A 24272-nucleotide genomic window follows, 5' to 3' on the forward strand; every position below is an offset into this window, starting at 1 on the left:
GAGGCGCGCTGACAAATTCAAAAATGGCGCCGATAGCCTCACCTTCCCAGCCTTCCGCTCTGGAGGAGCGGGGGCGAAGGTTGCGTCGGACTGCGCCGGCGCCGGGGGTGGGGGTGGGGGGGCGGAGCCGTCTCCACGGCAACCCTCGTGCAGCCGGGGCGGCTCTGCCGCGCGGGAAGCGCGGGTGCTGAGGCGCTGGCTTCAGGCGGGGCTGCGAGCACCGAGCGGCCCGAGCGGCCCGGGCCGCTGCAGGACGAGACCCTGGGTGTGGCGTCCGTGCCCTCGCAGTGGAGGGGCGTCCAGGGCAACCGCGGGGAGACGGTGAGGGCGCGGGCCTGGCTCGGGGCGACGTGGGCGGGAGGGCGAGGGGCCTCGCGCGGCTGCCGGGCCAGGTTCTGAGGTAACACCGTTTTATTTTTATATTTTAACTCGCAGAAACTAACCCTTTGGGATACCCTCGTCTCAATTTCCCCAGTCTTTGAATAGCAACGAAAGAGTTTTTCTTTAAAACCTCTAAAAACCCCACGTTTTGAAGGATTTCGTGTGAACTGCGGTTTTTAGGCATTTCAAACTAACTTTCAGTTAAAAAACACGACCAAACTGCATTTTCAGGTCGAGATACACCCGTTTTCTAGTACGTAGTTTAATCCAAAGCACACAGACGAGGTGGTCTGAGATGAGGGCAGGGCTGCAGGGGGCCAGGGCTTCTGCGGGATCTGTGGGTAGACTTGGAGCCCCTGCTGCGTCGGTGGCGATTCCTCCGTCACCAGTGGGCGAGCTCCCTCCCGGAGCTTACACGGGGCGCTTGTCTGCATCGGACGGGAACTAAACAGTGTATGTAATAAATAAGTATACTGTGTGTTAGAGGTGAGCAGTGGACATGGACAGAAGACAAAGGGCGAGGGATTAGAAAGTCTGAGCTGGGGAGTGAGAGGTGGGCTGCAGGGCGGGCCTCGTGGAGAGAGTGATGTTTGAGCAAGGCCTTGGAGTGAGAGAGTTCGCCAAGTGGGTACCTGAGGTAGAACAGTCCAGGGAGCGCAAACTGCAAGTGCAAAGGTCCTGGGGTTGGAGCCAGTCTGGTGGGTGTGAGGAGGCAGGTGGGGCTGGAGAGGAACGACAGGGCGAGAATAGTTCCAGGTGAGGTCAGAGAGGGTAAGGAGAGGCAGGTCAAGTATAGGGCTTGCTCGTCATTGTAAGGATGTTGGCTTTTCCTCGGTGAAAATGAGCATTGCAAGGGGGCTGCATATTTCCCAGCAGAGGAAGCTCAGGCTTAGCTTGCCACACAGGTGTTAGAACCTGCAGAGGCCATGTCCTCACCAGCACCAATCCCAATGAGGTTTCTATGGTGTCGTACTCTTGAGGACACGTTTCTTGCCTCAGGCCAGCAGTCTGCAGGTCTCAAGCCAGATTTCATCTGGCTTCAAAGCACTTCACACTTCACCATGCTGGATAGAAATGGTTCTAGTTAAAAGCAAAGGCAGGGCTTCCCTGGTGGCGCAGTGGTTGAGAGTCCGCCTGCCGATGCAGGGGACACCGGTTTGTGCCCCGGTCCGGGAAGATCCCACATGCCGCGGAGCGGCTGGGCCCGTGAGCCATGGCCGCTGAGCCTGCGCGTCCGGAGCCTGTGCTCCGCAACGGGAGAGGCCACAGCAGTGAGAAGACCGCGTTCCGCAAAAAAAAAAAAAAAAAAAAAAAAGCAAAGGCAGCAGATAGTTTAGTTATATCTGTCCATCTTTACTGAAGGTAAATGTGTAATTCACATTCACTGGCTTTGAAAAAATACTTGAAATAGCTTTTGTTTGCTGAAGATTCAGATTTAATTTAATTTTTTTTTTTTTGGCTGCGTTGGGTCTTTGTTGCTGCACGCGGGCTTTCTCTAATTGCGGCAAGCCAGCGCTACTGTTTGTTGCTGGTGTGCAGGCTTCTCGTTGCAGGGGCTTCTCTTGTTGCAGAGCACGGGCTCTAGGTGCGCGGGCTTCGGTACTTGCAGCACGCAGGCTCTAGAGCTCAGGCTCACGAGTTGTGGCGCACGGGCCTAGTTGCTCCGCGGCATGTGGGACCTTCCCGAACCAGGGATCAAACCTGTGTTCCCTGCATTGGCAGGCGGATTCTTAACCACTGGGCCACTGGGGAAGTCCAAGATACAGATTTTAAAAGATTCCAGGTTGGGAACCACTGACTCAGTCTAACTTTTTACTTTTTTTTTTTTTCCAACAAAGAATGAGATGGAGGCTTGTTGATTTTCTTGTAGCTATAGTTTTAACCCGTAGGGCTCTAAGAACTGATTCTAATACTTGACGTGTAAAGGCTTTCATCTCAGGTGTTTCAGTTGAATCAGTCTCTCCTGTCTAATTAAGGAGATTCTTTATTAAGTTGTAAGACTGTTACAGGGGTCAGAGGAAAGTGGTAAATTGCTTTTTCCAAATTAACTTGTTTCTCTTTATAAAAGTTTCTGTGTCCAAAATTTAGAAAAAAATCTGGATAAGCAAAGACTGGAAATAAAAACCACCCCACAGTCTCACTCCCCAGGCATTTGGTTTATACCTGCTCCTTTTTTGTTTTGTCTGTTTTCTCCCATTTTTGTTTTACAAAAATGGAATCACACTGTACGTAATATTTTGTAGACCCACTTTTTTCACTCAGTACGCCCTGAACATCTTTGTGTTTAAAATTTTTTTTTTTTTTTTTTTTTTTTTTTTTTTTTGCTGTATGCGGGCCTCTCACTGTTGTGGCCTCTCCCGTTGCGGAGCACAGGCTCCGGACGCACAGGCTCAGCGGCCATGGCTCACGGGCCCAGCCGCTCCGCGGCATATGGGATCCTCCCAGACCGGGGCACGAACCCGTATCCCCTGCATCGGCAGGCGGACTCTCAACCACTGCGCCACCAGGGAGGCCCTAAAATTTTTTTTATAACTTCATTTTATTTAATCAGTCCCTTTTGAAGGACTGTTTCCAATTTTTCTCTTATCGACAAACCCTGTGATGAGTGTTTTAGTTAAATTTGTATGCAGCTTCTTAATTTTTTTTTTGTAAGTTACTTTGGAAAAGCCGAAAATTGTTCTTTGCTTGGCCCACGTAGTGGTGCAATATTGGAATGTACTTTTACATCCCAGTGATGAATTTTTTTTTTTTTTAAGTATTAATGATCTTTGGCCTGATTTGACTTTTCTTGTCCTGTTTCGATTGGTTCACAGAGGGACAGGGTCCTGGACTTTGGGGCCAGTCTGTGGGTTTGAGTGCACAGACTCTTTGGGGGCTTGGCCTTGGGCCAGTCATGTGATGTCTTCTGCAAAATAGGTCTTGGTAGAATACTTCTGTGGGATTAAATGAGATGCTCCTCAGAAAACAGTTTGAGATCCCAGTTCTGTTCAGGTGGGGGGGATCATGAGTGTCAGTGGTCCGTCAGCCAGTCAGCTGTTTGAGGTGAAGGGCTCCTGATCGCCTTGACCTTACTCATCTGCTTTCTCAAACTTGGCTGACCCTGGAATGCCCTGGAGAGTCTTGAAAAATATGAATGTCTGGTCCTTACCTCCAGTGATTCTGGTTTAATCGGTATGGTGTGACCTAGGAGTCTGGTTTTATAAAAGCTCCCCAGGTTATTCTAATGTGTGGCAAAACTTCAGAACCACTAATTTAATCCACCCTACTCTCCAGCGGAGTTACCTTTCTGAAGCCCATTCTGACCCTATCAGAATGTAGGGTGCATTTTTCCATTTTTTGTGGTGAGATACTTATAAAATTTACCATATTAAAGTGTAAATTCAGTGATATTAAGTACATTCACAATGTGCAACCATCACTACCATCTAGTTCTAGAACTTTTTTATCAGTAGTTGCATTTTGGGCATTCCAGTCTGTCCCCTTTGGACTCTGAGCCCCCAGAGGGCAGGGTGTGGGTCTTGTGTGCTTTTGCATGTCCCAAAGGCCCCCAGGAAATACTGAATTGAATACTTTTCTTGTGTCCTGTCATCCATGGGCATGATTGTGATGCATTTCTCCCCTCCTGCTTTGAATTAAACTTAGTTGCCTACCTGTCTGCGCCTCCCTCTTCCTGGGCCTGCTGCTGCTTCCTCCCCTTGGTGGGTTCTGTAGCATATGGAACCCCCTGCTGGAGGGTGTTTGTTTTTAACCTGGGGTTTGGCCTTTTACAGGTTTTCAAGAATTAGATTTGTGGTTCTCAACCTTTTGGAGTTTGCTAATAGTTTTGATACTAGGTTTTTTTTTTTTTTTTTCCAAGACACATGCGAAGACAACACCAGAATAGCCTGCAGTAGTTATAACTCAAAGGTAGTGTGGCATAACATGGTCTCCCAGCTTCTTTGCAAATGTTGATCATCACTGTCTTCATTGATTGACTCTCAGCTCCAAGTCATCCTTTGAGTAACTCTTTGCTGCCCTGATATACTCAAGAGGCTAGTTCAAGTAAACAGGAGGTCAGGGACTTCCCTGGTGGTCCAGTGGTTAAGAATCCGCCTTCCAGTGCAGGGGATGCAGGTTCGATCCCTGGTCAGGGAACTAAGATCTTACATGCCGCAGGGCTACTGACCCTGTACGCCTCAACTAGAGAGCCCGCGTGCTTTGGAGCCCACGCGCCACAGCTAGAAAGAAGCCCATGAGCCACGACGAGGAGCCCACGCTGCAACTAAGACCTGACGTGGCCATAAATAAATAAATAAAATATTTAAAAAAAAATCCCCCAAAAACCAACAACAAAAAGAATGGGAGGTCATACCTTGAAGTACCTTGATGTTGGTTCTGGGTTCAGTTACCCCCACACTCTTGGAAGTGTCACACCAGCAAGACAAGAGACAGTGTAATTGTCTATGTTGCATCACAAAATCTACTCAGCTCAACCTGGTTTTTTTTTGGCTGTGCTGTGAGGCTTGCAGGATCTTAAGTTTCCTGACCAGGGATTGAACCCCGGCCCCAGCAGTGACAGTGCCAAGTCCTAACCACTGGACCTCCAGGGAATTCCCATCAACTTTATATCCAAGATCGTCCCATCATACAGCTGCTGCTAGTTAACAGCAAAATGTATTTCACACCAGGGTCAAATTTTGTTGATATGCTGATAAAGAGCCACTGAATTAGGTCAGGAGTCATCTCAGCTCCCATCACACCCGAGCATCATCAGGTGTGTGTATAAGACTCAGAAAGGAAAGGACATGGAAGGTAGGGCTGGGAAGAGAACCTGAGGGGAAGGGAAATTCTGGGAGGGAGGGAGGGGGAGCAGCAGTGAGCCTGAATGGATGTGGCAGTGACAGTGCCGAGCCATGTTCACATTGGCAGCATTTCTCAGCGCCTGGGGAGGAGCCCTGTCTCACCCCATCCTACCCCAGGTGAAACCTGGGTCCCCGGAGAAGGGGAAGGGGGGCGATATGAGCACTGTCTGCACCTCGAGGGCAGAGATGAGGGCTCTGGGGCCTGGGGTGTGGCCACGGGAAGTATATAGCTGAGGGGCTAGGCCCATATCTGGGGTCTGAGTGCCCTCCCCATGACATCACCTGGGGGCATGTTAGCAGAGCAAATTCTAGGACCCCATCCTAGACCTACTGAACCAGAAACTGTACAGGGAGGAAGCAGCAGTTTGTCTATTAGGAGCCTCCCAGTGATTCTGGGGCCCTGCTCATCGACGACGCTAGTCTAGAATGGTCTCTGAGGTCCTCTTCTACTCTGGAGTCAGGTGTGCGGCTCAGGTGGGTTTTGGGGGTGAAATGATGGGCTGTGTGCTCCGTATTTGCTGGTGGTGGTTACTGCCGAGGGGAGTGGGGGGGCTCAGCCTTCAGCTGCACGGCGTCCCAGACCTCTGCCTGTTCTCTGTGTGTTTCTGTATTTCCTCATCCAACCCCCCTTTTAACAGATATTACAAAGGGGTGTGTCTTACAACTGATGTGTATATTTCATATAGTTTCCTCTTGAAGAGCTATTACTAAATAATTGGTATGTTTTATTTATTTATTTATTACATTTATTTATTTAGATATATATTCTTTTTTTGGCTGCGTTGCGTCTTTGTTGCTGCACACGAGCTTTCTCTAGTTGGGTGCACGGGCTTCTCATTGCGGTGGCTTCTCTTGTTGCAGAGCACGGGCTCTAGGCACGCGGGCTTCGGTAGTTGTGGCTCGAGGGTTCTAGAGCACAGGCTCAGTAGTTGTGGTGCACGGGCTTAGTTGCTCCGCAGCATGTGGAATCTTCCCGGACCAGGGCTTAAACCCATGTCCCCTGCATTGGCAGGGGGATTCTTAACCACTGCACCACCAGGGAAGTCCCAGTTGGTATGTTTTATAATCAGTAGTCAAGGAGATCTAGAAGGTATATTTTTAATAAGAAAGTGTGTTCTACTTACAACCTTGAAGTTTGTCCACTGCATGTTGACACTGTGTGAATGGGTTTCTTTTTTTTTTAATTTTATTTTATTTATGTATTTATTTTTAAATTTTTGGCTGTGTTGGGTCTTCGTTGCTGCACATGGGCTTTCTCGAGTTGGCGGGGAGTGGGGGCTACTCTTCCTTGCGGTGAGCAGGCTTCTCATTGCCGTGGCTTCTCTTGTTGTGGAACATGGGCTCTAGGCACGTGGGCTTCAGTAGTTGTGGCACGTGGGCTCAGTAGTTGTGGCTTGCGGGCTCTAGAGCGCAGGCTCAGTAGTTGTGGCGCATGGGCTTAGTTGCTCCGCGGCATGTGGGATCTTCCTGGACCAGGGTTCGAACCCCTGTCCCCTGCATTGGCAGGAGGATTCTTAACCACTGTGCCACCAGGGAAGCCCCTGGCTGGACAGTTTCTGAATGATGAATCATGCGTAGGCACTGTTGACATGGGATTCCTTTAACCTTTGGGGCTGAAGGTGGGGAAGAGTCAGTTCCCTCACAGAACACCCCTCTGGGCCACTGTTGGCACCTGTTGCTGGAGAGTGGCTGGTCGCCTGGCCCATGAGGGCCATTTCCTCAGTCATGAGAAGTGTTCCTGAAATTGATCGACCAGTCCTTGAGGCCAGCAGCGGCAGCTTATTTCTGAAGTGGGGCTTTGTGGGGTGGTGGTCTGGGAGACGGAGCCCTCCTGGGTATGGGTTAGGGCTCTGGCAGCAAGTAACAGAAACCAGCCAACCAGCTCCCGTTGGACGCTTTTCTTTAGGATGCGTAGGTGTCTCCTGGGCTTGGCATGGAGATGCAGCTGGTCCGGAGGAAGGGGCAGGAATCAGAAGCTAGGCGGCTTGGGACCTTCCCTCCACCTCTCAGCTCTCCTGTTGCCACACACCCCGTGAGGCCTATCTCTGCGCATCTCCTGTCTGCACTGTGGCGCTGGCTGATTGTTGGCACTGTGTTTCAGTTCCACGCATGTGCCGTTTATCTTGTTGAGTCTTTGTCTCAGGTGTGAATTTCCCTGAGAGAACCCAGTTGGCCTGGCCTGGTTAGTCTCTGCTTCTCGTCCAGTCGGTAGCTACAGGCCTGGTGTTTGGGCCCAGCCTGCATCATGGGTAGGAAGTTTTTGGGAAAACTGGCCCCTATGGGGAGGACAGATTCTCTAGAAGGTATTTCCTCACCATTCTGGGCCTCGGTTTCCTTCGTCAGCAAGATGCAGGAGCCCTGACATTCTGGGTGTCTGTAGGCTCTCTTGGGACCGGAGGGCAGGACTGCCACCTGGACTCTCTGCTCCCTGAGTCCCACCGGCTTCCTTCTCCGCTGAAGGCTGCACAGAGTTTGAGGATCTTGGTTTGGGAATGGTTTCCTGTTTCTTGGCCACATGTCCCAGTGTGATCAAAGTCTGGCTGGGTCCCACCTGTTTTCCCCTGCGGTGCCTCTGAGGTGCAGAAGGCATGCGGCAGGCCCAGCATCCACAATGGTCACCTGCCCAGGGAGCAAGGATCCTGCTCACCCCGAATTCTTCCTCTCACCTCTTAGAGGGCTTATTATAGGAGCCACGCCCTGGCGACAGCCCCATGCTGCCTGGCATGGAAGGCACCACCCTGTATGTGGCGGCCGTGGGCAAGCCCTTCCCCCGGGAGCCTCCGGGCCTCATCCCTAGATGGGTCAGGGTCGGGTGAGTTATGTGTATCTCGAACCATGGGAACTGACTTAGGTGTCCCAGAGTGAAGAGAGAATAATAGTGGCTTCTTACCAGTTAACAGAAAAAAATTAATGGGTGCAGTGTCATTGGTTTTAAGTTTTTTAGTTAAGTTTTAGTTAAGTTTCCCTCCATAAATTTTCCTTAGTGTTTTGGTATCTGTTATTTGCCTGAATAAGCAAAGAGCAAAGGAACACTAATAGCAATACCTGAAAAGTTAAGAGCTTGTTGTCTCTTTGGACATTTTTGCTTGTGGTTGTGACTTTACATTAATTTTTACATTAAGACATTCATGTAACATTCTCTTAGAAACATTGTTTTGAGTTCATCTGATGTGATTAGTGGCCAGGATTTCAGACTGAGAGAAAACACCTTGACTGAGAGATAATTCATTGTTGTGTGTCAGAATGCCTGGGTTCAAGCTCTGTTGTGATTGCCTCTTTGCTGTGTGACCTTGGGTGAGTTACTTAACTTCTCTGTGTCTCAGTGCTAACCTTAGAAACGCAAAAAATAGGATTTACTTTATAGGGTGGTCGTGAGCATGAATAAGATGATACAGGTAGGGGCTTCCCTGGTGGCGCAGTGGTTAAGAATCTGCCTGCCAATGCAGGGGAAACAGGTTCGACCCCTGGTCTGGGAAGATCCCACGTGCCGCAGAGCAACTAAGCCTGTGTGCCACAACTACTGAGCCTGCGCTCTAGAGCCCACAAGCCACAACTACTGAGCCCATGTGCCACAACTACTGAAGCCTGTGCTCCTAGAATCCATGCTCGGCAACAAGAGAAGCCACTGCAGTGAGAAGCCCGCACACTACAATGAAGAGTAGACCCTGCCCGCCACAACTAGAGAAAGCCCACGGGCAGCAAGGAAGACCCAACACAGCCAAAAAAAAAAAGATGATACAGGTAAAGCTATGGGGACAGTGCCTCAATTAGCACTTAATAACTGGTACTGTTACAATCTTTGAGGCTTCCGGGGAGTTTGAGATTCACCCACAGTCTTTTAACATTTTGGCTCGGCATGTTTACTTTCTTTTTTTCTTTTTTTTAAAAAAAATATTTATTTATTTATTTGGTTGTGCTGGCACCTTAATTGTGGTACGTGGGCTCCTTAGTTGTGGCATGCAAACTCTTGGTTGTGACATGAATGTGGGATCTAGTTCCCTGACCAGGGATCAAACCTGGGCCCCATGCATTGGGAGCTCGGAGTCTTAACCACTGTGCCACCAGGGAAATCCCATCGGCGTGTTTACTTTCTGATTCCTGTGCCCATCCATTGATTGATCAGTGTTCACGCTCCCTCAGTGGACTCCTCGTCTTGTGGCTTCAAGTCACATCTGTGATTGGATGCTTTCTGGAGCCTCATGCCTTGTGACCAGTCTCAGAAATCCTCGACGCCTCCATGGGGATGTCTGAGAGGCATCTGTCTAAAGGGGGTCTAATAGAAAGCCTTCTGTGTTCTCTTCTCCTGGAATTTGCCCTCACTTTCAGTTCAGGGACACCCCATCCACTGGTTCTCATCATGGTCCTGTGGCTTATACTGCAAAGTAATCCCTAGGCCTTTGTCCTGGCTCACAGACTTTCTGTTGCCTGGACCTTGCCCTTGGGCTGCCCTCCCTCACCCTCTGCTCCCAGTTACGCTGCCTGCCGTCCAGCCTCTAAGCATGGGGCCTTTTCTTCGTACGGTTTTGTTCTGTTCTCCCCCCAACCCCTTCCTGGAACCCTTTTTCCTGCAGCTTTCCACTTGTCCTTCACACCTTAGCTCAAATGCCATCTCCCCAGAGGCTCCCTCGCCATCCCATCCCACTTGCCTCCCCAGCTGTTCCCTTCTCTCCCACACCTCTGCGTCCACCTAGCGCCACTTGTGTTCCATCATGGTTTTCTTGTGTGTTTATGTGTCTGTCCCCAACCTCTGTGTAAGCTCCTCGGGCACAGGAATCTTGCACGTTTGTTTTCTGCTATATCCATAATAGCCTGACAGCACCTGGCAAGTAGATGTTGAATAGAGAAATAAAATGTGTGTGTGTATAGTATGAATGAACTTGTACTATCTGTCAAATACCATGCAAAGTACTGGGGATGTAAAGATAGGGTTCTTTCTTTCTTTTTTTTCTTTTTAAAATTAATTAATTAATTGATTGATTTTTGGCTGCGCAGGGTCTTCGTTGCTGCGCGCGGGCTTTCTCTAGTTGTGGTGAGCGGGGACTACTCTTCGTTGTGGTGCGCGGGCTTCTCATTGTGGTGGCTTCTCTTGTTGCAGAGCACGGGCTCTAGGCACGTGGACTTAAGTAGTTGCAGCAGGCGGGCTCAGTAGTTGTGGCTCACGGGCTCTAGAGCACAGGCTCAGTAGTTGTGGCACATGGACTTAGTTCCTCCGTGGCATGTGGGATCTTCCTGGACCAGGACTCGAACCCATGTCCCCTGCATTGGCAGGTGGATTCTCAACCACTACGTCACCAGGGGAGCCCTGGGCTACTCTTCCTTGTGGTGTGCGGGTTTCTCATTGTGGTGGCTTCTCTTCTTTTTTTTTTTTTTCTTTTTTTTCTTGTGGTGGCTTCTCTTGTTGCGGAGCATGGGCTCTAGGCACGTGGGCTTCAGTAGTTGTGGCACATGGGCTCAGTAGTTGTGGCACACGGGCTTAGTTGCTCCGCGGCATGTGGGATCTTCCCAGACCAGGGCTTGAACCCGTGTCCGCTGCATTGGCAGGTGGGTTCTTAACCCCTGCTCCACCAGGGAAGTTCTTATGCTGGAGGAGCTCAGAGTTTAATGGGAGATGGACAAGCAAAGAGAGAATTAAGTTGAATGTGAAGAGGAGCATGGTGACAAGTGCTGAGTTCTCCACGTTCTAACAAGAGCTACGCCTGTGTGCGGCCAGCCCCCTTCCTTCAGGCTTACTAACACTGTCCTGATGCCCAAGTCTGAGCAGAGAGCACAGGGGTCCAGGCCTCGTCACTGTCCTGTAGGTGCAGGTGCCTGGTAAATGGCCACATGAGCAGAGCCTCTTGTGGGTGACAGTCATCTCAGTGGTATCAGGGCCCTCACTTGGTAAAGAGTGGTCATGTCCTCAAGAAAGGGAGGCTGCATCTCCTTCCCTGATCTGATGTCTGTCCTTCTGCCCAGATAAACAGGGGACAAGGAACTGGAGACAGGTGGCAGGGTGGAGAGGAGTGGCAGCTGGGGAGTAGTCTGCCTTCTCCCAGCTAGCTCATCACAGACACATGTGTCCTTTGATCACGGTGGCACCTTGGAAGGTACCCTACTGGAGAGGGCTGGCTGCCAAGTTGGGGGAGAAGAGGGGTGTTCTGTTGGTGGCCAGGTCTGAGGTTCTTCAGCGCTGGCTAAGACAGCCACTGCTGGCTCTAAGATGACCTGGTTCTTCTTGATATCCGTATTTTCAAAAAGGGCCCTGCCTTGACCCCTCCAAAGAGTGTCACCGAAAGTCCTGGGTCAGGCCCTTACTGGGTCACCCCAAACCAATCACTGTGGCTGGGGGAGGGACCGAGTGCTCCGACTGGCTAGCTGGAGGTCAAGTATCCCTCTCAGTGGGTTGTCTTCACCCATGCCACAAAGAAAGATGGGCTAGTTACTAGAGGAAGGGGACAGACAGAATGAACTGCGGCCCGTTGTTATTTATCCCTGGGGGAGGATGAGTGCCCTGGGCAGGTGATGCTGGGAGTACGTCTGGCTGGTGACTGTGTTTCGATCTCCTTCTCCAGAAAAGTTGCCAGACGGCCAGCATTGCCACTGCTGAAGCGTCCGCCCAGACCCGGAAGCATGCAGATGCCGGGGTGCAGACCGAGGCCCCTGAGCCAGTCAGCCTGCAGTCTGTGCCCCAGTATGATGGCCCCCGGCTTGTGGCCTTTCTCCGGAGAGTGGAGGCCATGGTTACCCGAGAGCTGAACAAGAATTGGCAGAGCCACGCGTTTGACGGCTTCGAGGTGAACTGGTCCGAGCAGCAGCAGACGGTAGGGATGGGCTGGTGTGGGCCTGGGATGCCTCAGGTTGAGGCTCTACCCCATTTTTAAGTCCTTCTTTTGTGCCATGCAGATAATAGTAACACCAGCAATAATCATGACAGCATTCACCGAGCGCTTACGTTTTGCCAGGCACTGAGCCGAGTTAAGAAGTCACTGGGCCTTCCCTGCTGCCCTTGAAGTAGGTGCCCTTGTTATCTCCATTTCACCGCTGGTAAGCGGTAGAGGCAGGATTTGAGCCTGGACAGTGTGACTCTGGACCTTATTTTCTTAACCACTCAGCTGTGCTTCCCCAGGCACTCTCTGTGCCAACTCATCTGTCCCTCAGGACAGCTGTATGAGGCAGTGCTATCCTGATCTCCATTTTATATTTATTTTTATTTTTTATTTTTTCTGGGCCGCGCTGAACAGTTTGTGGGATCTTAGTTCCCCGACCAGGGATCAGACCCGGGCCCCTGGCAGAATCGTAACCACTGGACTGCCAGGGAATTCCCATGATCTCCATTTTATAGATGAGAGTCAGAGGGGCTAAGGGACTTGTCCACAGTCATACAGCTGTAAGTGGCTGAGCTGGAGTTTGAGTCCTGGTCTGTCTGGTCTCACTTCCATGCTCTAGTGACTTCAGCATCGCCAAGTCTTTCTGGTCTCGGGGCACAGCGCAGAGCTGTCACCCCGTCAACTCAAATGTCCAGTTGGGTACACAGCCTCTGCTTTGAGATCAGGTAACCTCTGAATGAAGGAGGGCCCCTTGGTGGCTTTTGCTCCACCCTGGTGTTGCCTGTGGACAGGCTGCTGAGCAAGCAGTAAAAACTTTTCTTATACAACGTTTTCTTCCTTTAGAAATGGAGATAATTCTGTATTCAGAGGTCATAAGCCCTCCTCTCCTCCCCTCCTCTTCTTGTATCTTCCTTCTATCTATTTCCAGATACATAGCTGCCCTGTTCCCACCAAATCGTTGATAGGTATGGGAAAGTCGGTTTATTTGAGAGAAATCCTCAAAACCCCTCTGAAAAATAGTTGCCAAGTCCACACCAAAGTGTGGAGTCATTGTATCTTTTTAAGCAGAGCACAAGAAGAAGGTAATGAATGTTAAAAGCTCAGCTCAGCCTGCCCCCTTTTACAGTTGCATTTAGAGAGGTTAAGCTTTTGTACTTAGCTGTTGAGGCTTTTCCACCCTTCTTCTGTGCATTAGTTTGGTCCACCTGTGTATTACTTTCTCCCCCTTTAAAGACTATTCTTTTCTGATTACAAAAGCAATACATGTTCATTATAATAAATGGAGCCGTCGCAGAAATACAGAACATGTAATACGTAGACAGTGAGTGGGAGCGCTGGTTCAGAGGCCTTTCCCATGCTACACTGACACGTAGCATTAGTGCTCCTGCGGTTGTCATTAAGAGCATTTTAAACAAAAATGGAAGGCACCGTACATTTTGTTTGTGACCTTCCTCACTCACCAGAGCTTTCCACGTCAGTTCCTGTAGAGGGGCCCCAGTCCCCCTATAACCTGCATCTCGTCCCACTGCACAGACACACCAGCCTTTCTTGAGTCCCCTGTTGTTGGACATCCCAGCAGCAGCTTCACTTCTAGACACGTATCCTCCGGAAACACGTGAATGGGAGGGGGGTTGGGCACCACCACAGACACACCAGCCTTTCTTGAGTCCCCTGTTGTTGGACATCCCAGCAGCAGCTTCACTTCTAGACACGTATCCTCCGGAAACACGTGAATGGGAGGGGGGTTGGGCAGCACCCTCTGGGTGGCCATGTGGCGTGCGGTCCCCTCATGGCCCTGAAGTTTCTTGCCTTTCTGAATGTTGGGCAGAGGAGTAGTGCTTTCAGATTTTGCTGTTATATGACAGAACTGAAGCGAATCTCTCTCTCACTGTTTTTCTTTTGCATCAATATTTTGATTAGTTCTTCCTGGTGGAATTACTGTTTTGGCTGACAGGTCTGGTGGTTCTGTCTCTACTCCAGCTGTGTAGGTGTTGGCCTTGACATTTCACTGCCGTCCTTGGCTCTAGTAGCCCCGGAAAGCCTGAGATGCCACTCTTTTTTTCTTTTCTTTTATTTATTTATCATTTTTGGCTGCGTTGGGTCTTTGTGGCTGCATTGGGTCTTTGTTGCTGTGCGCGGGCTTTCTCTAGTTGTGGTGAGCGGGGGCTACTCTTCGTTGCGGTGCGTGGGCTTCTCATTGCAGTGGCTTCTCTTGTTGCGGAGCACGGGCTCTAGGTGCGTGGGCTTCAGTAGTTGTGGCTAGTGGGCTCTAGAGCTCAGGCTCAGTAGTTGTGGCGCACGGGCTTAGTTGCTCCCCAGCCGTGCGGGATCTTCCCAGACCAGGGCTTGAACCCGTGTCCCCTGCATTGGCAGGCGGATTCTTAACCACTGCACCACCAGGGAAGCCCTGAGATGCCACTCTTAATGAAGGTCTGTAACTTCACAATTCTAAAATCAGTGACAACATGGCTGAACACTTCAGAATTAGAGATGAGGAAGAGGTGACCCAGGGCGCCCCCTGAAACCTTTGACCTCTTTGCTGTGTCGTGTCCTGCCTCTTGTTTCCATGTGGGTGTGGCTGACTGCTGTGAGGCACTGTGACCAATCTTGGGGTCTTCTCTCTTCAGAAGCAAAACCCATTCTGTGTTGTCAGGTTGCTACAGATGTCATCCATCTGTCTATCTCTCTATCTCTCTATCTCTCTCTATATCCATTTGTTTGTTTGTTTGTTTGTTTGTTTGTTCGTTCGTTCGTTCGTTCGTTCATTCGGTATGCGGGCCTCCCACTGTTGTGGCCTCTCCCGTTGCAGAGCACAGGCTCCAGATGCGCAGGCTCAGCGGCCATGGCTCATGGGCCCAGCCGCTCCGCGGCATGTGGGATCTTTCTGGACCGGGGCATGAACCCGTGTCCCCTGCATTGGCAGGCGGACTCTCAACCACTGCGCCACCAGGGAAGCCCCATTTATTTATTTTTAATATTTATTTATTTGGCTGCACCGGCTCTTAGTTGTGGCACGCGGGATCTTCGTTGCCATGTGCAGGATCTTTAGTTGTGGCATGTGAACTCTTAGTTGAGGCATGTGGGATCTTAGTTCCCTGACCAGGGATCGAATCCCAGCCCCCAGCAGTGGAAACGTGGAGTCCTAACCACTGGACCTCCAGGGAATTCCCTATTACCATTTTTTAAATTGAAGTATAGTTAATTTACAATGTTGTGTTAGTTTCAGGTGTACAGCAAAGTGATTCAGTTATATATATATATATATATATATACACACATATATATTCTTTTTCAGATTCTTTTCCATTATAGACTTTTGTTTTCTTTATAACTGCTACATGATGTTTCACCATAAACTTTTTTTTCTGGAGTCAGGTTTGTTGAGGTATATTTTCCATACAAGTAAACTCATCCTGTGTGCTGTGTTGAATCTTGGCAAACACATACCCATCAGTGAAGGTATAGAACAGCCCATCTATCTTTTTTTTTTTTTTTTTTTGGCTGCGTCAGGTCTTCGTTGCTGCCTGCGGGCTTTCTCTAGTTGCGGCGAGCGGGGGCTACTCTTTGTTGCAGTGTGTGGGCTTCTCATTGCAGAGCACGGGCTCTAGGCGTGCTTTAGTAGGTGCAGCACTCGGGCTCAGTAGTTGCGACATGTGGGCCCTAGAGTGCACGGGCTTCAGTAGTTGTGGCATGTGGGCTCAGTGGTTGTGGTACACGGGCTTCAGTAGTTGTGGCTCGCAGGCTCTGGAGTGCAGGCTCAGTAGTTGTGGTGCATGGGCTTATTTGCTTCGTGGCATGTGGGATCCTCCTGGACCAGGGATTGAACCCATGTCCCCTGCATTGGCAGGCGGATTCTTAACTACTGCGCCACCAGGGAAGTCCCGAGAACGGCCCATCTTTCCATCCCTCTGCGTTCTCATCTTTAGATTTTAAATTGTACTGATCATTGCAATTATAAATGGTGTTATGATACATTATGTATATAGTTTATTTTTAATATAAACTTTTATTAAATTTATAAAACATGCATAAACACATGCACAGATTACAAGTGTTCAAGTCCATACTTTTCACACAGTGAAAACATTTGTAGAACCAGGACCGAGATCAAGAAATGGAATGTCACCAGACCCCCAAAGGTTTTCTCATGCCCTCTCTACCTCCTGGCCCCCCTGTATGGCTACGTTTTAAAATAACAGATTTATTGAGATATAATTTACATCCCACATCGTTCTCCATTTGAAGTGTACAGTTCAGTGAGTTTTAGTGTATTTCCAGAGGTATGTAACCATTGCCACAGTCAGTTTTAGAACATTTTCATCACCTCCCCAAAACAGAAACCCCATCTCCATTAGCAGTCAGTCCCCATTTCCCCCGCACCTCCTGGCAACCGCTCCACTTTCTGTGTCTAGATTTGTCTCTTCTGGACATTTCGTATAAATGGAATCATATAACAAGTGGTGTTTGTGATTGGCTGCTTCTGCTTAGCAGAGTGTTGTCAAGGGTCCTTGTGCCGTAGCGTCTATCAGTGCGTCACTCCTTTTATGGCTGAGCCACGCTCTGCTATCATGGATCAGGCTGTGAGTGTTTGTGTACCAGTGTGTGTCTCCAGTTCTCCTGTGTATATACTTAGGGGCAGGACGGCTGGTCCATGTGGCGTCTCTGCCATCGGAGGAGCCGCCAGACTGTCCCCAGCGGCTGCACTGTTCTGCGTTCTCACTAGCAGTACGCAGCGCAGCTTCGTACAGAGGTTGCGGTCTCGCCGTCGGATAGTTTCTGTATGTGGGTTTAGGAGGTCAAGAAGTGTGAAACTATTCACAGCAGTTTTGGTCTATGGTGCAGATACTTCCTGGAAAGTGTATCTGTGGTGCGAAATCCCTCGCCGTGGCCAGCATCGCCGGCCTTCTCGTTAGCTGCTGCTGGCCACCTATAGGCTGAGAAACAAGGTGCCAGAGTTTAAAAAAAAAATGTGTGTGTGTGTGTTTAAATACACATAACATAACATTTACCATTTTAACCATTTTTAACCGTACAATCCTGTGGCATTGAGTATATTCACATTGTTGTGCAACCATCACCACCGTCCAGCTTCAGACGCCAAAGCGTTTGAAACAGATGTGCGTACAGGGTCCAGCTCTGATCTGGAGCCTGGCGTCTGTCTCAGTTTCCAAGGCCCTTCCTTCTGGGTTTCTGGAAGCATCCTGTTAGGGGAGATGTTGGGATGAAGGCTCCACACTTTCCCTTAGGGCTGGACGGTGGACTTGAATCACTTCTAGGGATTGGGAGGCCCAAGGCTGTGTGCTTTTTGTTACACTGCTGGGCAGCTTTGGGGCTCAGGGTTGGGGATGATTTGTCTCTTGCAGGTGACCTGCCTCCACACCCTGGGCTACCCCCCAGCCCAAGAACAGGGTCTGCATGTGACTGGTGTCTCCTGGAGCACCACTGGCTCTGTGGTGGCCTGTGCCTATGGCCGGTGAGTGGCCGCAGGGCCGGGTGTGGGGCAGTGGAGGGTCCGCAGACCCTCGTCCGAGCCTCTGTCCCCCCGTCTGTGCAGTAAGGGGTTGGCCCAGAGCTTGGCCTTTCTGGGAGTCTTCCTTCTCAAGGCTGCCTGGGCATCAGGTCGGCAGGAAAAGGGCAGGGAAGGGACTCCAAGAGCCCACCTGCCAGCACTGGGCAGTGAGCCCCTGGCCTGCCTCACCTGCTCCAAGAGCTGTCTCCTGATATGCCCAGGTTCGCCCACCTGGAGATCCTTTTCCAGAGAAACTCATGCCCTCACAGTGCCTCAGAGGAGCCTCTGCTGCTTCGATACCCAGCACAGTGTCTGTGTGTGATGGGGCTACAGAGGCTCACCTGTTCGGGGGAGTAGGGGGTGAAGGTGGGTCAGGTGATAGGAGCACGGTGGGGGCAGAGTGGGTTGGGATGAAGCCCAGGCCGAGGGGCAGAGCTAGCTGAGGCACGTCCGTGCAGGCTGGATGATGGGGACTGGAGCACGCTGAAGTCCTTTGTGTGTGCCTGGAATCTGGACCGGCGAGGCCTGAACCCGCAGCAGCCGTCGGTGGTGGTGGAGGTGCCCAGCGCCGTCATGTGCCTAGCCTTCCACCCCACGCAGCCATCCCACGTTGCAGGTGAGCTGACCAGCCTAAGTTGCCTCTGCTTCCCACCCTGCAGAGGGTGGCCAAAGCCCTCCCTTGGGCCCTCAGCCCCTGGTCACGGCCAGGGCAGGTCTGTGGGGGAAGCAGAGACCACAGGTGGTCCTGACCCCTGGGCTCAGGTGAGGATGCTGGGGGGCCCGTGCTGGGTGCAGAGCTTGGAGGCGGCGGCAGGTCCTTAGCTGAGTCTTGAGGGGGTGTGGGCCGTGCAGAGGTGCGGCCTGGTCGGGACAAGAGGCAGGACGAAGCTGGCACCCTTGGGGAGTTGACAGAGGTGACGAGCTGTGCACATTGGGGAAAGGGGGCAGGTGAAGCTGGAGGGAATGGAGGGTGCTGGGTGGGGGATGGTAGCCTGGCAGTGGGAGAAGCTTCCTGGGGTGGGGTACAGCAGGCTGGAGTGTGAGGCCCGGGGACCAGGACGTTTCTTCCTCAGGACTGTTTTCGAGAAAGTGGCCCCACGTCCTGGCTCAGTGGGTGGGAAGGGTGGGGGCTTGGCCAGGAAGCTGGGCTGCTGCGTGGGTCGGCTCCTGCCCAGGCCCTCTTGGTCCCACAGGGGGGCTGTACAATGGCGAGGTGCTGGTGTGGGACATGAGCCATCCGGAGGACCCACTCCTCTGGCGCACGGGCCTGACGGACGATGCGCACACGGACCCCGTGTACCAGGTGAGAGCAGCGGCCTGCCTGGCGGGTGGGGAAGCACGTCCTCCCGGCCTGCGCCTTGATGTTGCGGGCCTGCTCCACGACGCGGGGCAGGAGAGGGGGCGCCTGCTCGCCACAGCCAAGGAAGAAGGTCACCAGGGAGCTGGCAGTTGGAATAGCTGCCTCTGGCATTCTTGGAGCTCCCAGGCCATGAGTCACACCCGCCCCTTCCATCAGAGCCACAGTCCCCACTGTCCTGGTTTTCTGCTGGGACTGGGGGGACCTTGGAACCCTCTGGTGGGTGAGGTGGCTCGTAGGCCTCCCCGCAGAAGTCTCCCTGGAAGAGAAGGGGAGCGGGGGAGCGGGGGAGGGACACCTGGTTTTGCTGGGAGGTGGGGCAGGCGTCCTTTCTCAGCTCGGCCCTGCACACTGTTGTCCAGGTGGTTTGGCTCCCGGGTCCCCAGCACGGCCGCCGCTTCCAGGTGCTGAGCGTGGCCACTGATGGGAAGGTGCTGCTCTGGCTGGCGGTCGGGGCTGGCCGGCTGCAGCTCAGCAAGGGCTTCGCCCTGGCCATGCAGCAGCTCCCCAGGAGCACCAAGCTGAAGAAGGTACGCAGGGGCGAGGCTGCTGCCCTGGAAATGGGCCCCTGAGGCAGCCCCAGGCTGTGGGACCCCTGAGCCAGTGAGCGTGGGGGCAGGCAGGCGGGAGCCACTGAGGGCTACGGCGTCCACGCACGTGCCTGGGCTCCTTGGGGGCACCGTGAGCGGATTCCCTCAGCTCTGCCCTGCTGTTCTTTTCTCCACAGCCTCCCCGGGGGGAGACCGAGGTGGGTGCCACAGCTGTGGCTTTCTCCAGCTTTGACCCAAGCCTTTTCGTGCTGGGCACGGAAGGCGGCTTCCCGCTCAAGTGCTCCCTGGCAGCGGAGGAGCCTGCCCTCACACGGATGCCCAGCTCTGTGCCCCTGCGGGCCCCGGCACAGTTCACCTTCTCTCCCCACGGCGGCCCTGTTTACTCTGTGAGCTGCTCCCCTTTCCACAGGTAGGGAGGGCCGGAGCCTCCTCCATCAGCCACGGGGCCTCTGGCACAGGGAGGGTGAGGGAGTCCCACCAGGCCACACATAGCACTGCTTAAAGGACCTGCGGTCTGCCCTGGGCCTAGGTCTTCCCCGTTTGAGCCCCAGTATCCGAAGCTCCTGGGGTTGGCGCCAGGGAGTCGGCCCCTTACTTTCGAGGAGGACCCCGGGTTTGGGGGCCTCGGGAGGCCTCTCATGAGCCTGACAGCCCATGAGGAGTCTGGCAGGAAGCCCCCAGCTGCACCTGAATCCCCAGCGCTCATCCCCTGCCTGTCTGTCTGCCCTGCATCCTGTCTAGGAATCTCTTCCTGAGTGCAGGGACCGACGGCCACGTCCACCTGTACTCCATGCTGCAGGCCCAGCCCCTGACCTCCCTGCAGCTGTCCCACAAGTACCTGTTCGCTGTGCGCTGGTCCCCAGTGCGCCCTTTGGTGTTTGCGGCTGCTTCTGGGGAAGGTAGGAAATGGACACCAGGCTCGGATGCGTTGAAGTTGACATGAGCCCAGCCTGTACCTGGAACTCTGGGTTGGGGAGACTGTATGTGGGGTGAGGATGACTTTCCTTGTGTGGGGTGGAGAGCTGAACTGAGTAACAGACTGATCTTGTGCACAGGAGACTGTGAAGAGGCTGCTGCTCTGGGCCTCTCTTACCCCACGAATCTCTCCTTGAAGGTGATGTGCAGCTGTTTGATCTCCGGAAAAGCTCCCAGAAACCCACAGTTTCGATGAAGCAAACCCAGGATGAAAGCCCGGTCTACTGTCTTGAATTCAATCGTCAGCAGACTCAGCTTCTGGCTGCTGGCGATGCCAAGGGCATGGTAAAGGTGTGGCAGCTAAGCAGCGAGTTCACTGAACAAGGACCCCGGGAGACAGAGGACTTGGACCAACTGGCAGCAGAGGTGGCCACCTGAGGTGGGGGAGTCCCAAGCACAGAGGCAGGTGGGGTGAGGCTACATCTGTGCTGTACGTTTCTGATGGAAGCTGAATGAAGACACGACACGCTTTGGGGGGAGTCATTTATTTGTCTTTTACGTGGAAACAGAAAACTGGGAGGGAGAACAAAAGAGGAACTAGCCAGCTGCTTAGATATTTCTGCAGTCGGAATGGGGCAGCCGGCTTCAAGACAGGAAGGGGTCCCCGCAGCAACATGGCACTGGCGACTGGACCAGGAGCAGTTTACTGAAGCACCGTTTTCTACTAAGTCTTACCCCAAGCTAAGCAGGTTAAGGTTACAATGGAAAGCAACACTGGAGTATTTTTCTTAAGAGCACAGAGATGAGTTGACATGCAGCACGGCGATGGCAGGGCAAGCAGCGTGGGCCAGGCTAACCTACGAGCAGAGGCTCAGTTCACGAAGAGCGAGCGGGTAAATTCAACGTAGTCAAAAGCAGTGGGGAGTTCGCGGCCCTTGCCATCCACGTAGGGCTTCATGTGGGAGACGCAGTAGTCGGCTTGTTCCCGAGTCAGGTTCTGGAGGGCAAGGGGGCACCTGTCAGCCAAGCCCCACCAGCCGTGCCCACTGAGGCTGGGGGACGAGGCTGACTTCAAGAACGTTCATGCCCAAGCTTCAGGACCTCTGCTGCTACGGCCTTTAGCCTGGGCTGAGTTTCATTTGAAAATGGGGATAAAAATGCCTGCACCCAGCAGCTAACGCTCAAAACTGGGGTATGTTACTCTAGACTCCGCTCTGCCCCTACCCGAGGGGGCAACCTTACCTGGGCTTCACCTTTCAAAGGAACCCCTCACCCCCACCCCAGGCTAGGGAAGCAGAGCCCCAGACCTGGTACAGCTCCTCCTTGGTCACATAAGGCTTCCCTTCGGAGCTCAGGGCCCGGAAGGCGCTCTCGATCTCCTCACTGGACTTGACGTTCTCGGTCTCACGGCTGATCATGAAGGCCATGTACTCTTGCAGGGAGACGTGGCCGTCCCTGGGGGGGGCCAAGGTGCAGTGAGCAGGGAGGGTGCGGTAGGAGCCGCGTGCAGAGCTGCTTCTACCACGTTCCCTGATGCTCACCTGTTTGGATCCACAGTGTCCAGGATGGCCTCGAACTCGGGGTCGGGCTCCCCTTCCTCCACCATGGGCAGGTCATAGCCCAGGGAGCGCAGGCAGGACTTGAACTCCTGGTGGTTCAGCCGGCCAGACTTGTCCTTGTCAAAGTGTCTGTGGCACAAGGCCGAGGGCTCAGCACAGAGGCCCTGCTGCTGAGCCCGCCTCCCCCGCCAGGAAGGGTGCAACGCATATACTCACTTAAACATCATGCTGAATTCTTTGAGGGCCTCCTCGGTCACCCCCGTCGTGTTCCTGGAAAAAACAGAATTAGGGACCGGATCCCCCGCCCCATACATCTGGTGACACCTTCTGTCCTCTCCCAGCAAACTGACTGCTGGACGTGGGGGCGAGCCTGCTCCCACGGCCCCTGCTGCTGCCGTGCCCACCGGGGAAGCTGCAGGTACCTGGCCTGGATCTGCTGCTCTAGGTTGTGCTGCATGCGCATGCCCAGCTGGTCAAGCTGGTCCCACTGCTGGGCCAGGCCCACGGTGCTGTGCTCTGTGTACTTGTTGTCCAGGATCAGGGCTTCCTCCATGGCCGCCCCCAGGTCCTCAATTTTCTTGAGCTGACTTCTCATGGCTCGAATCTCCTGGTGCTTGCGCTGCGGGGGTGAGGGAGCAAAGATGCGTGGGACAGGGGCTCTTGCCTCGGTGACCGGGCCCGAGAGCCTGCTTAAACAGCCCTCCTCGGTCTCTACACCCCCAGCCTGAGACCTGCAGGGCTGCCTGCAAGGGGAAGGTGGGGATGGGGTGAGGTTGAAGAAATCCAGCAGCCTCAACAGAGGAAGAGGCGTCAGTGTGACAGTCACAAATGAGTGGGTTGACCTGCCAGGGAAAACAGTATATACTGAGGACCAAAGGAGCCTCCTCCTTTCCCAGTAGGCCTCCTGGTAGCAATTGTCAAAGACAAAAAACTTTTTAAAATGACAGAGGTCCTGGGCTGCTTTAAGCCAAGGGAAAAGGGGGTACCTGACCAGCCCACCTTGTACCCAGCCTGAAGCCAAGTAGGCCTGCTGGCAGTGGTGGGATGAAGGGTTTTAGCCGGGCCAGAAACACTAAGGGCACTTACTTTGGTAGCTTCAAGCTGGGATTCAAGGGTCCCGGATTCTTCCACCATGCAGGACCTACATACAGAAGCACAGTGAGGAAGGAGGCCCGATCGCCAGCTCAAAACTCACTTCCCTCAGAGAAAAGCTCCTGCGGTCTCAACTTCCTCTTATTAGGATAGGAAACCTAGCTGCTATTGGCTATCTTTTCTTAAACAGCTCTGGGAGCCAGGGAGGGCAGGTAGTACTTCTCCAGGATCCTCCTGGGAAGCTGCTGCCTGATGTGGTGTGCCACCTGGTAAGGCCAACAGAGAAGCCAGGGCTGAGCCCCAATCCAGCCTGCTCCCTGCTCCCCAGCTGGGACCCCTTCTCATGTGGCTGGCTCCTTAGGCCCACCCAGGCTGTGGCATAGTACCTGATCCAAGCTAGGCCCTTGAAGGGTAACCTCAGGAACTGATTTTAAGTTCCTCCACGGGAACAGAGAGGGGCTGCAGGCCTGGCAGCATGCTTTCTCTGCACCCAGGGGGACAAGGATGCCTGTGCAACCCTTCAGGCAGGAGACCTGAAGGTGAGGGGAGGCTGGCAGCCACCCCCAGAAGTCCTGGAGTCTCCTGCAGGCTCCTGAGGAGGGGAGCCACACTCTATAGGATAAGTGACAGCAACGGGAGGAGATGCGGTCAGATGATCCCTTGACATGGGAACTGGGGTGTGAAGATCATGACCAGATTTGGGTTTGGTCCTGCCCAAAGGAGAGGTGGCTGTGACTAAGCCCGATTCAGGTTCTATCATCTACAGACACAGCACCAGAGGCTCATTCCAGGGCTAAGTTCTGAGAAGCAGGGGGCCTCTGGGGAGCTTCTATCTTCCCGACAACAGTGTGAGGTCACAGAGGCTACCAGTGAACGAAGACAAACGAGGTTACGTGCAGGATGAGTCACACTGTGTGCGTGTCCTGGGTGGGGTTTTAGCCCGGCCTCCCCTGTACCCACCTTTGCCCCAACCTACCCTTTCAACGCCCAGCGAGCCAGCATTAGCTGTGAAATCTCCCCAGGTTCAAAGTGCTCTAGCAAGGCAAGGCACCAGGCCTCCTCCTACCCCAGCAGGTCAGACTCACAGTCGCGCCATGTCCCCCCAGGAAAAGCACACCCCCAGGACCTGGGGGCAGGAGGCCAGGTGCTGGTGCAGTGGGAGGAGGACAGACCCCTCCTTCCCGTGTGGCCACGGGCGGTGGGTTAGTCAGAAAGCAGAGCCGCCTGGGGAAGTCAAGAGTGCACTGGTAAAACCACAGCG

At 53.0% G+C, this 24272-nt stretch overlaps 2 protein-coding genes across 6 annotated transcripts in view; one reads left to right on the forward strand and one right to left on the reverse strand.

The window, feature by feature from the left end:
• The first annotated feature begins 14 nt into the window (after positions 1-14).
• DYNC2I2 (dynein 2 intermediate chain 2) lies at positions 15-20812 on the forward strand. The gene is given in 10 exon segments (XM_082619406.1): positions 15-101; positions 103-321; positions 11774-12022; positions 17392-17501; positions 17996-18153; positions 18731-18840; positions 19257-19424; positions 19622-19854; positions 20187-20344; positions 20560-20812. Coding segments are annotated over 10 exon segments (1722 nt in total). The 5' UTR covers positions 15-23; the 3' UTR covers positions 20799-20812.
• A 77-nt stretch (positions 20813-20889) lies between these two features.
• The window catches only part of SPTAN1 (spectrin alpha, non-erythrocytic 1), a 60384-nt gene continuing 57001 nt past the window's right edge, over positions 20890-24272 (reverse strand). For all 5 annotated transcript variants that reach the window (XM_082619369.1, XM_082619368.1, XM_082619367.1 and 2 more), the window contains 6 exons: positions 23006-23060; positions 22342-22538; positions 22136-22189; positions 21902-22048; positions 21668-21815; positions 20890-21357 (listed from right to left, as the gene is read on the reverse strand). In XM_082619369.1, coding sequence (XP_082475495.1) covers positions 21232-21357; positions 21668-21815; positions 21902-22048; positions 22136-22189; positions 22342-22538; positions 23006-23060 — 727 coding nt within the window. In that variant the 3' untranslated portion in view covers positions 20890-21231. The remainder of the gene's footprint in view (positions 21358-21667; positions 21816-21901; positions 22049-22135; positions 22190-22341; positions 22539-23005; positions 23061-24272) is intronic.

Source organism: Mesoplodon mirus (assembly GCF_964341445.2).
Source record: "Mesoplodon mirus genome assembly, chromosome: 1".
Taxonomy (NCBI): domain Eukaryota; kingdom Metazoa; phylum Chordata; class Mammalia; order Artiodactyla; family Ziphiidae; genus Mesoplodon; species Mesoplodon mirus.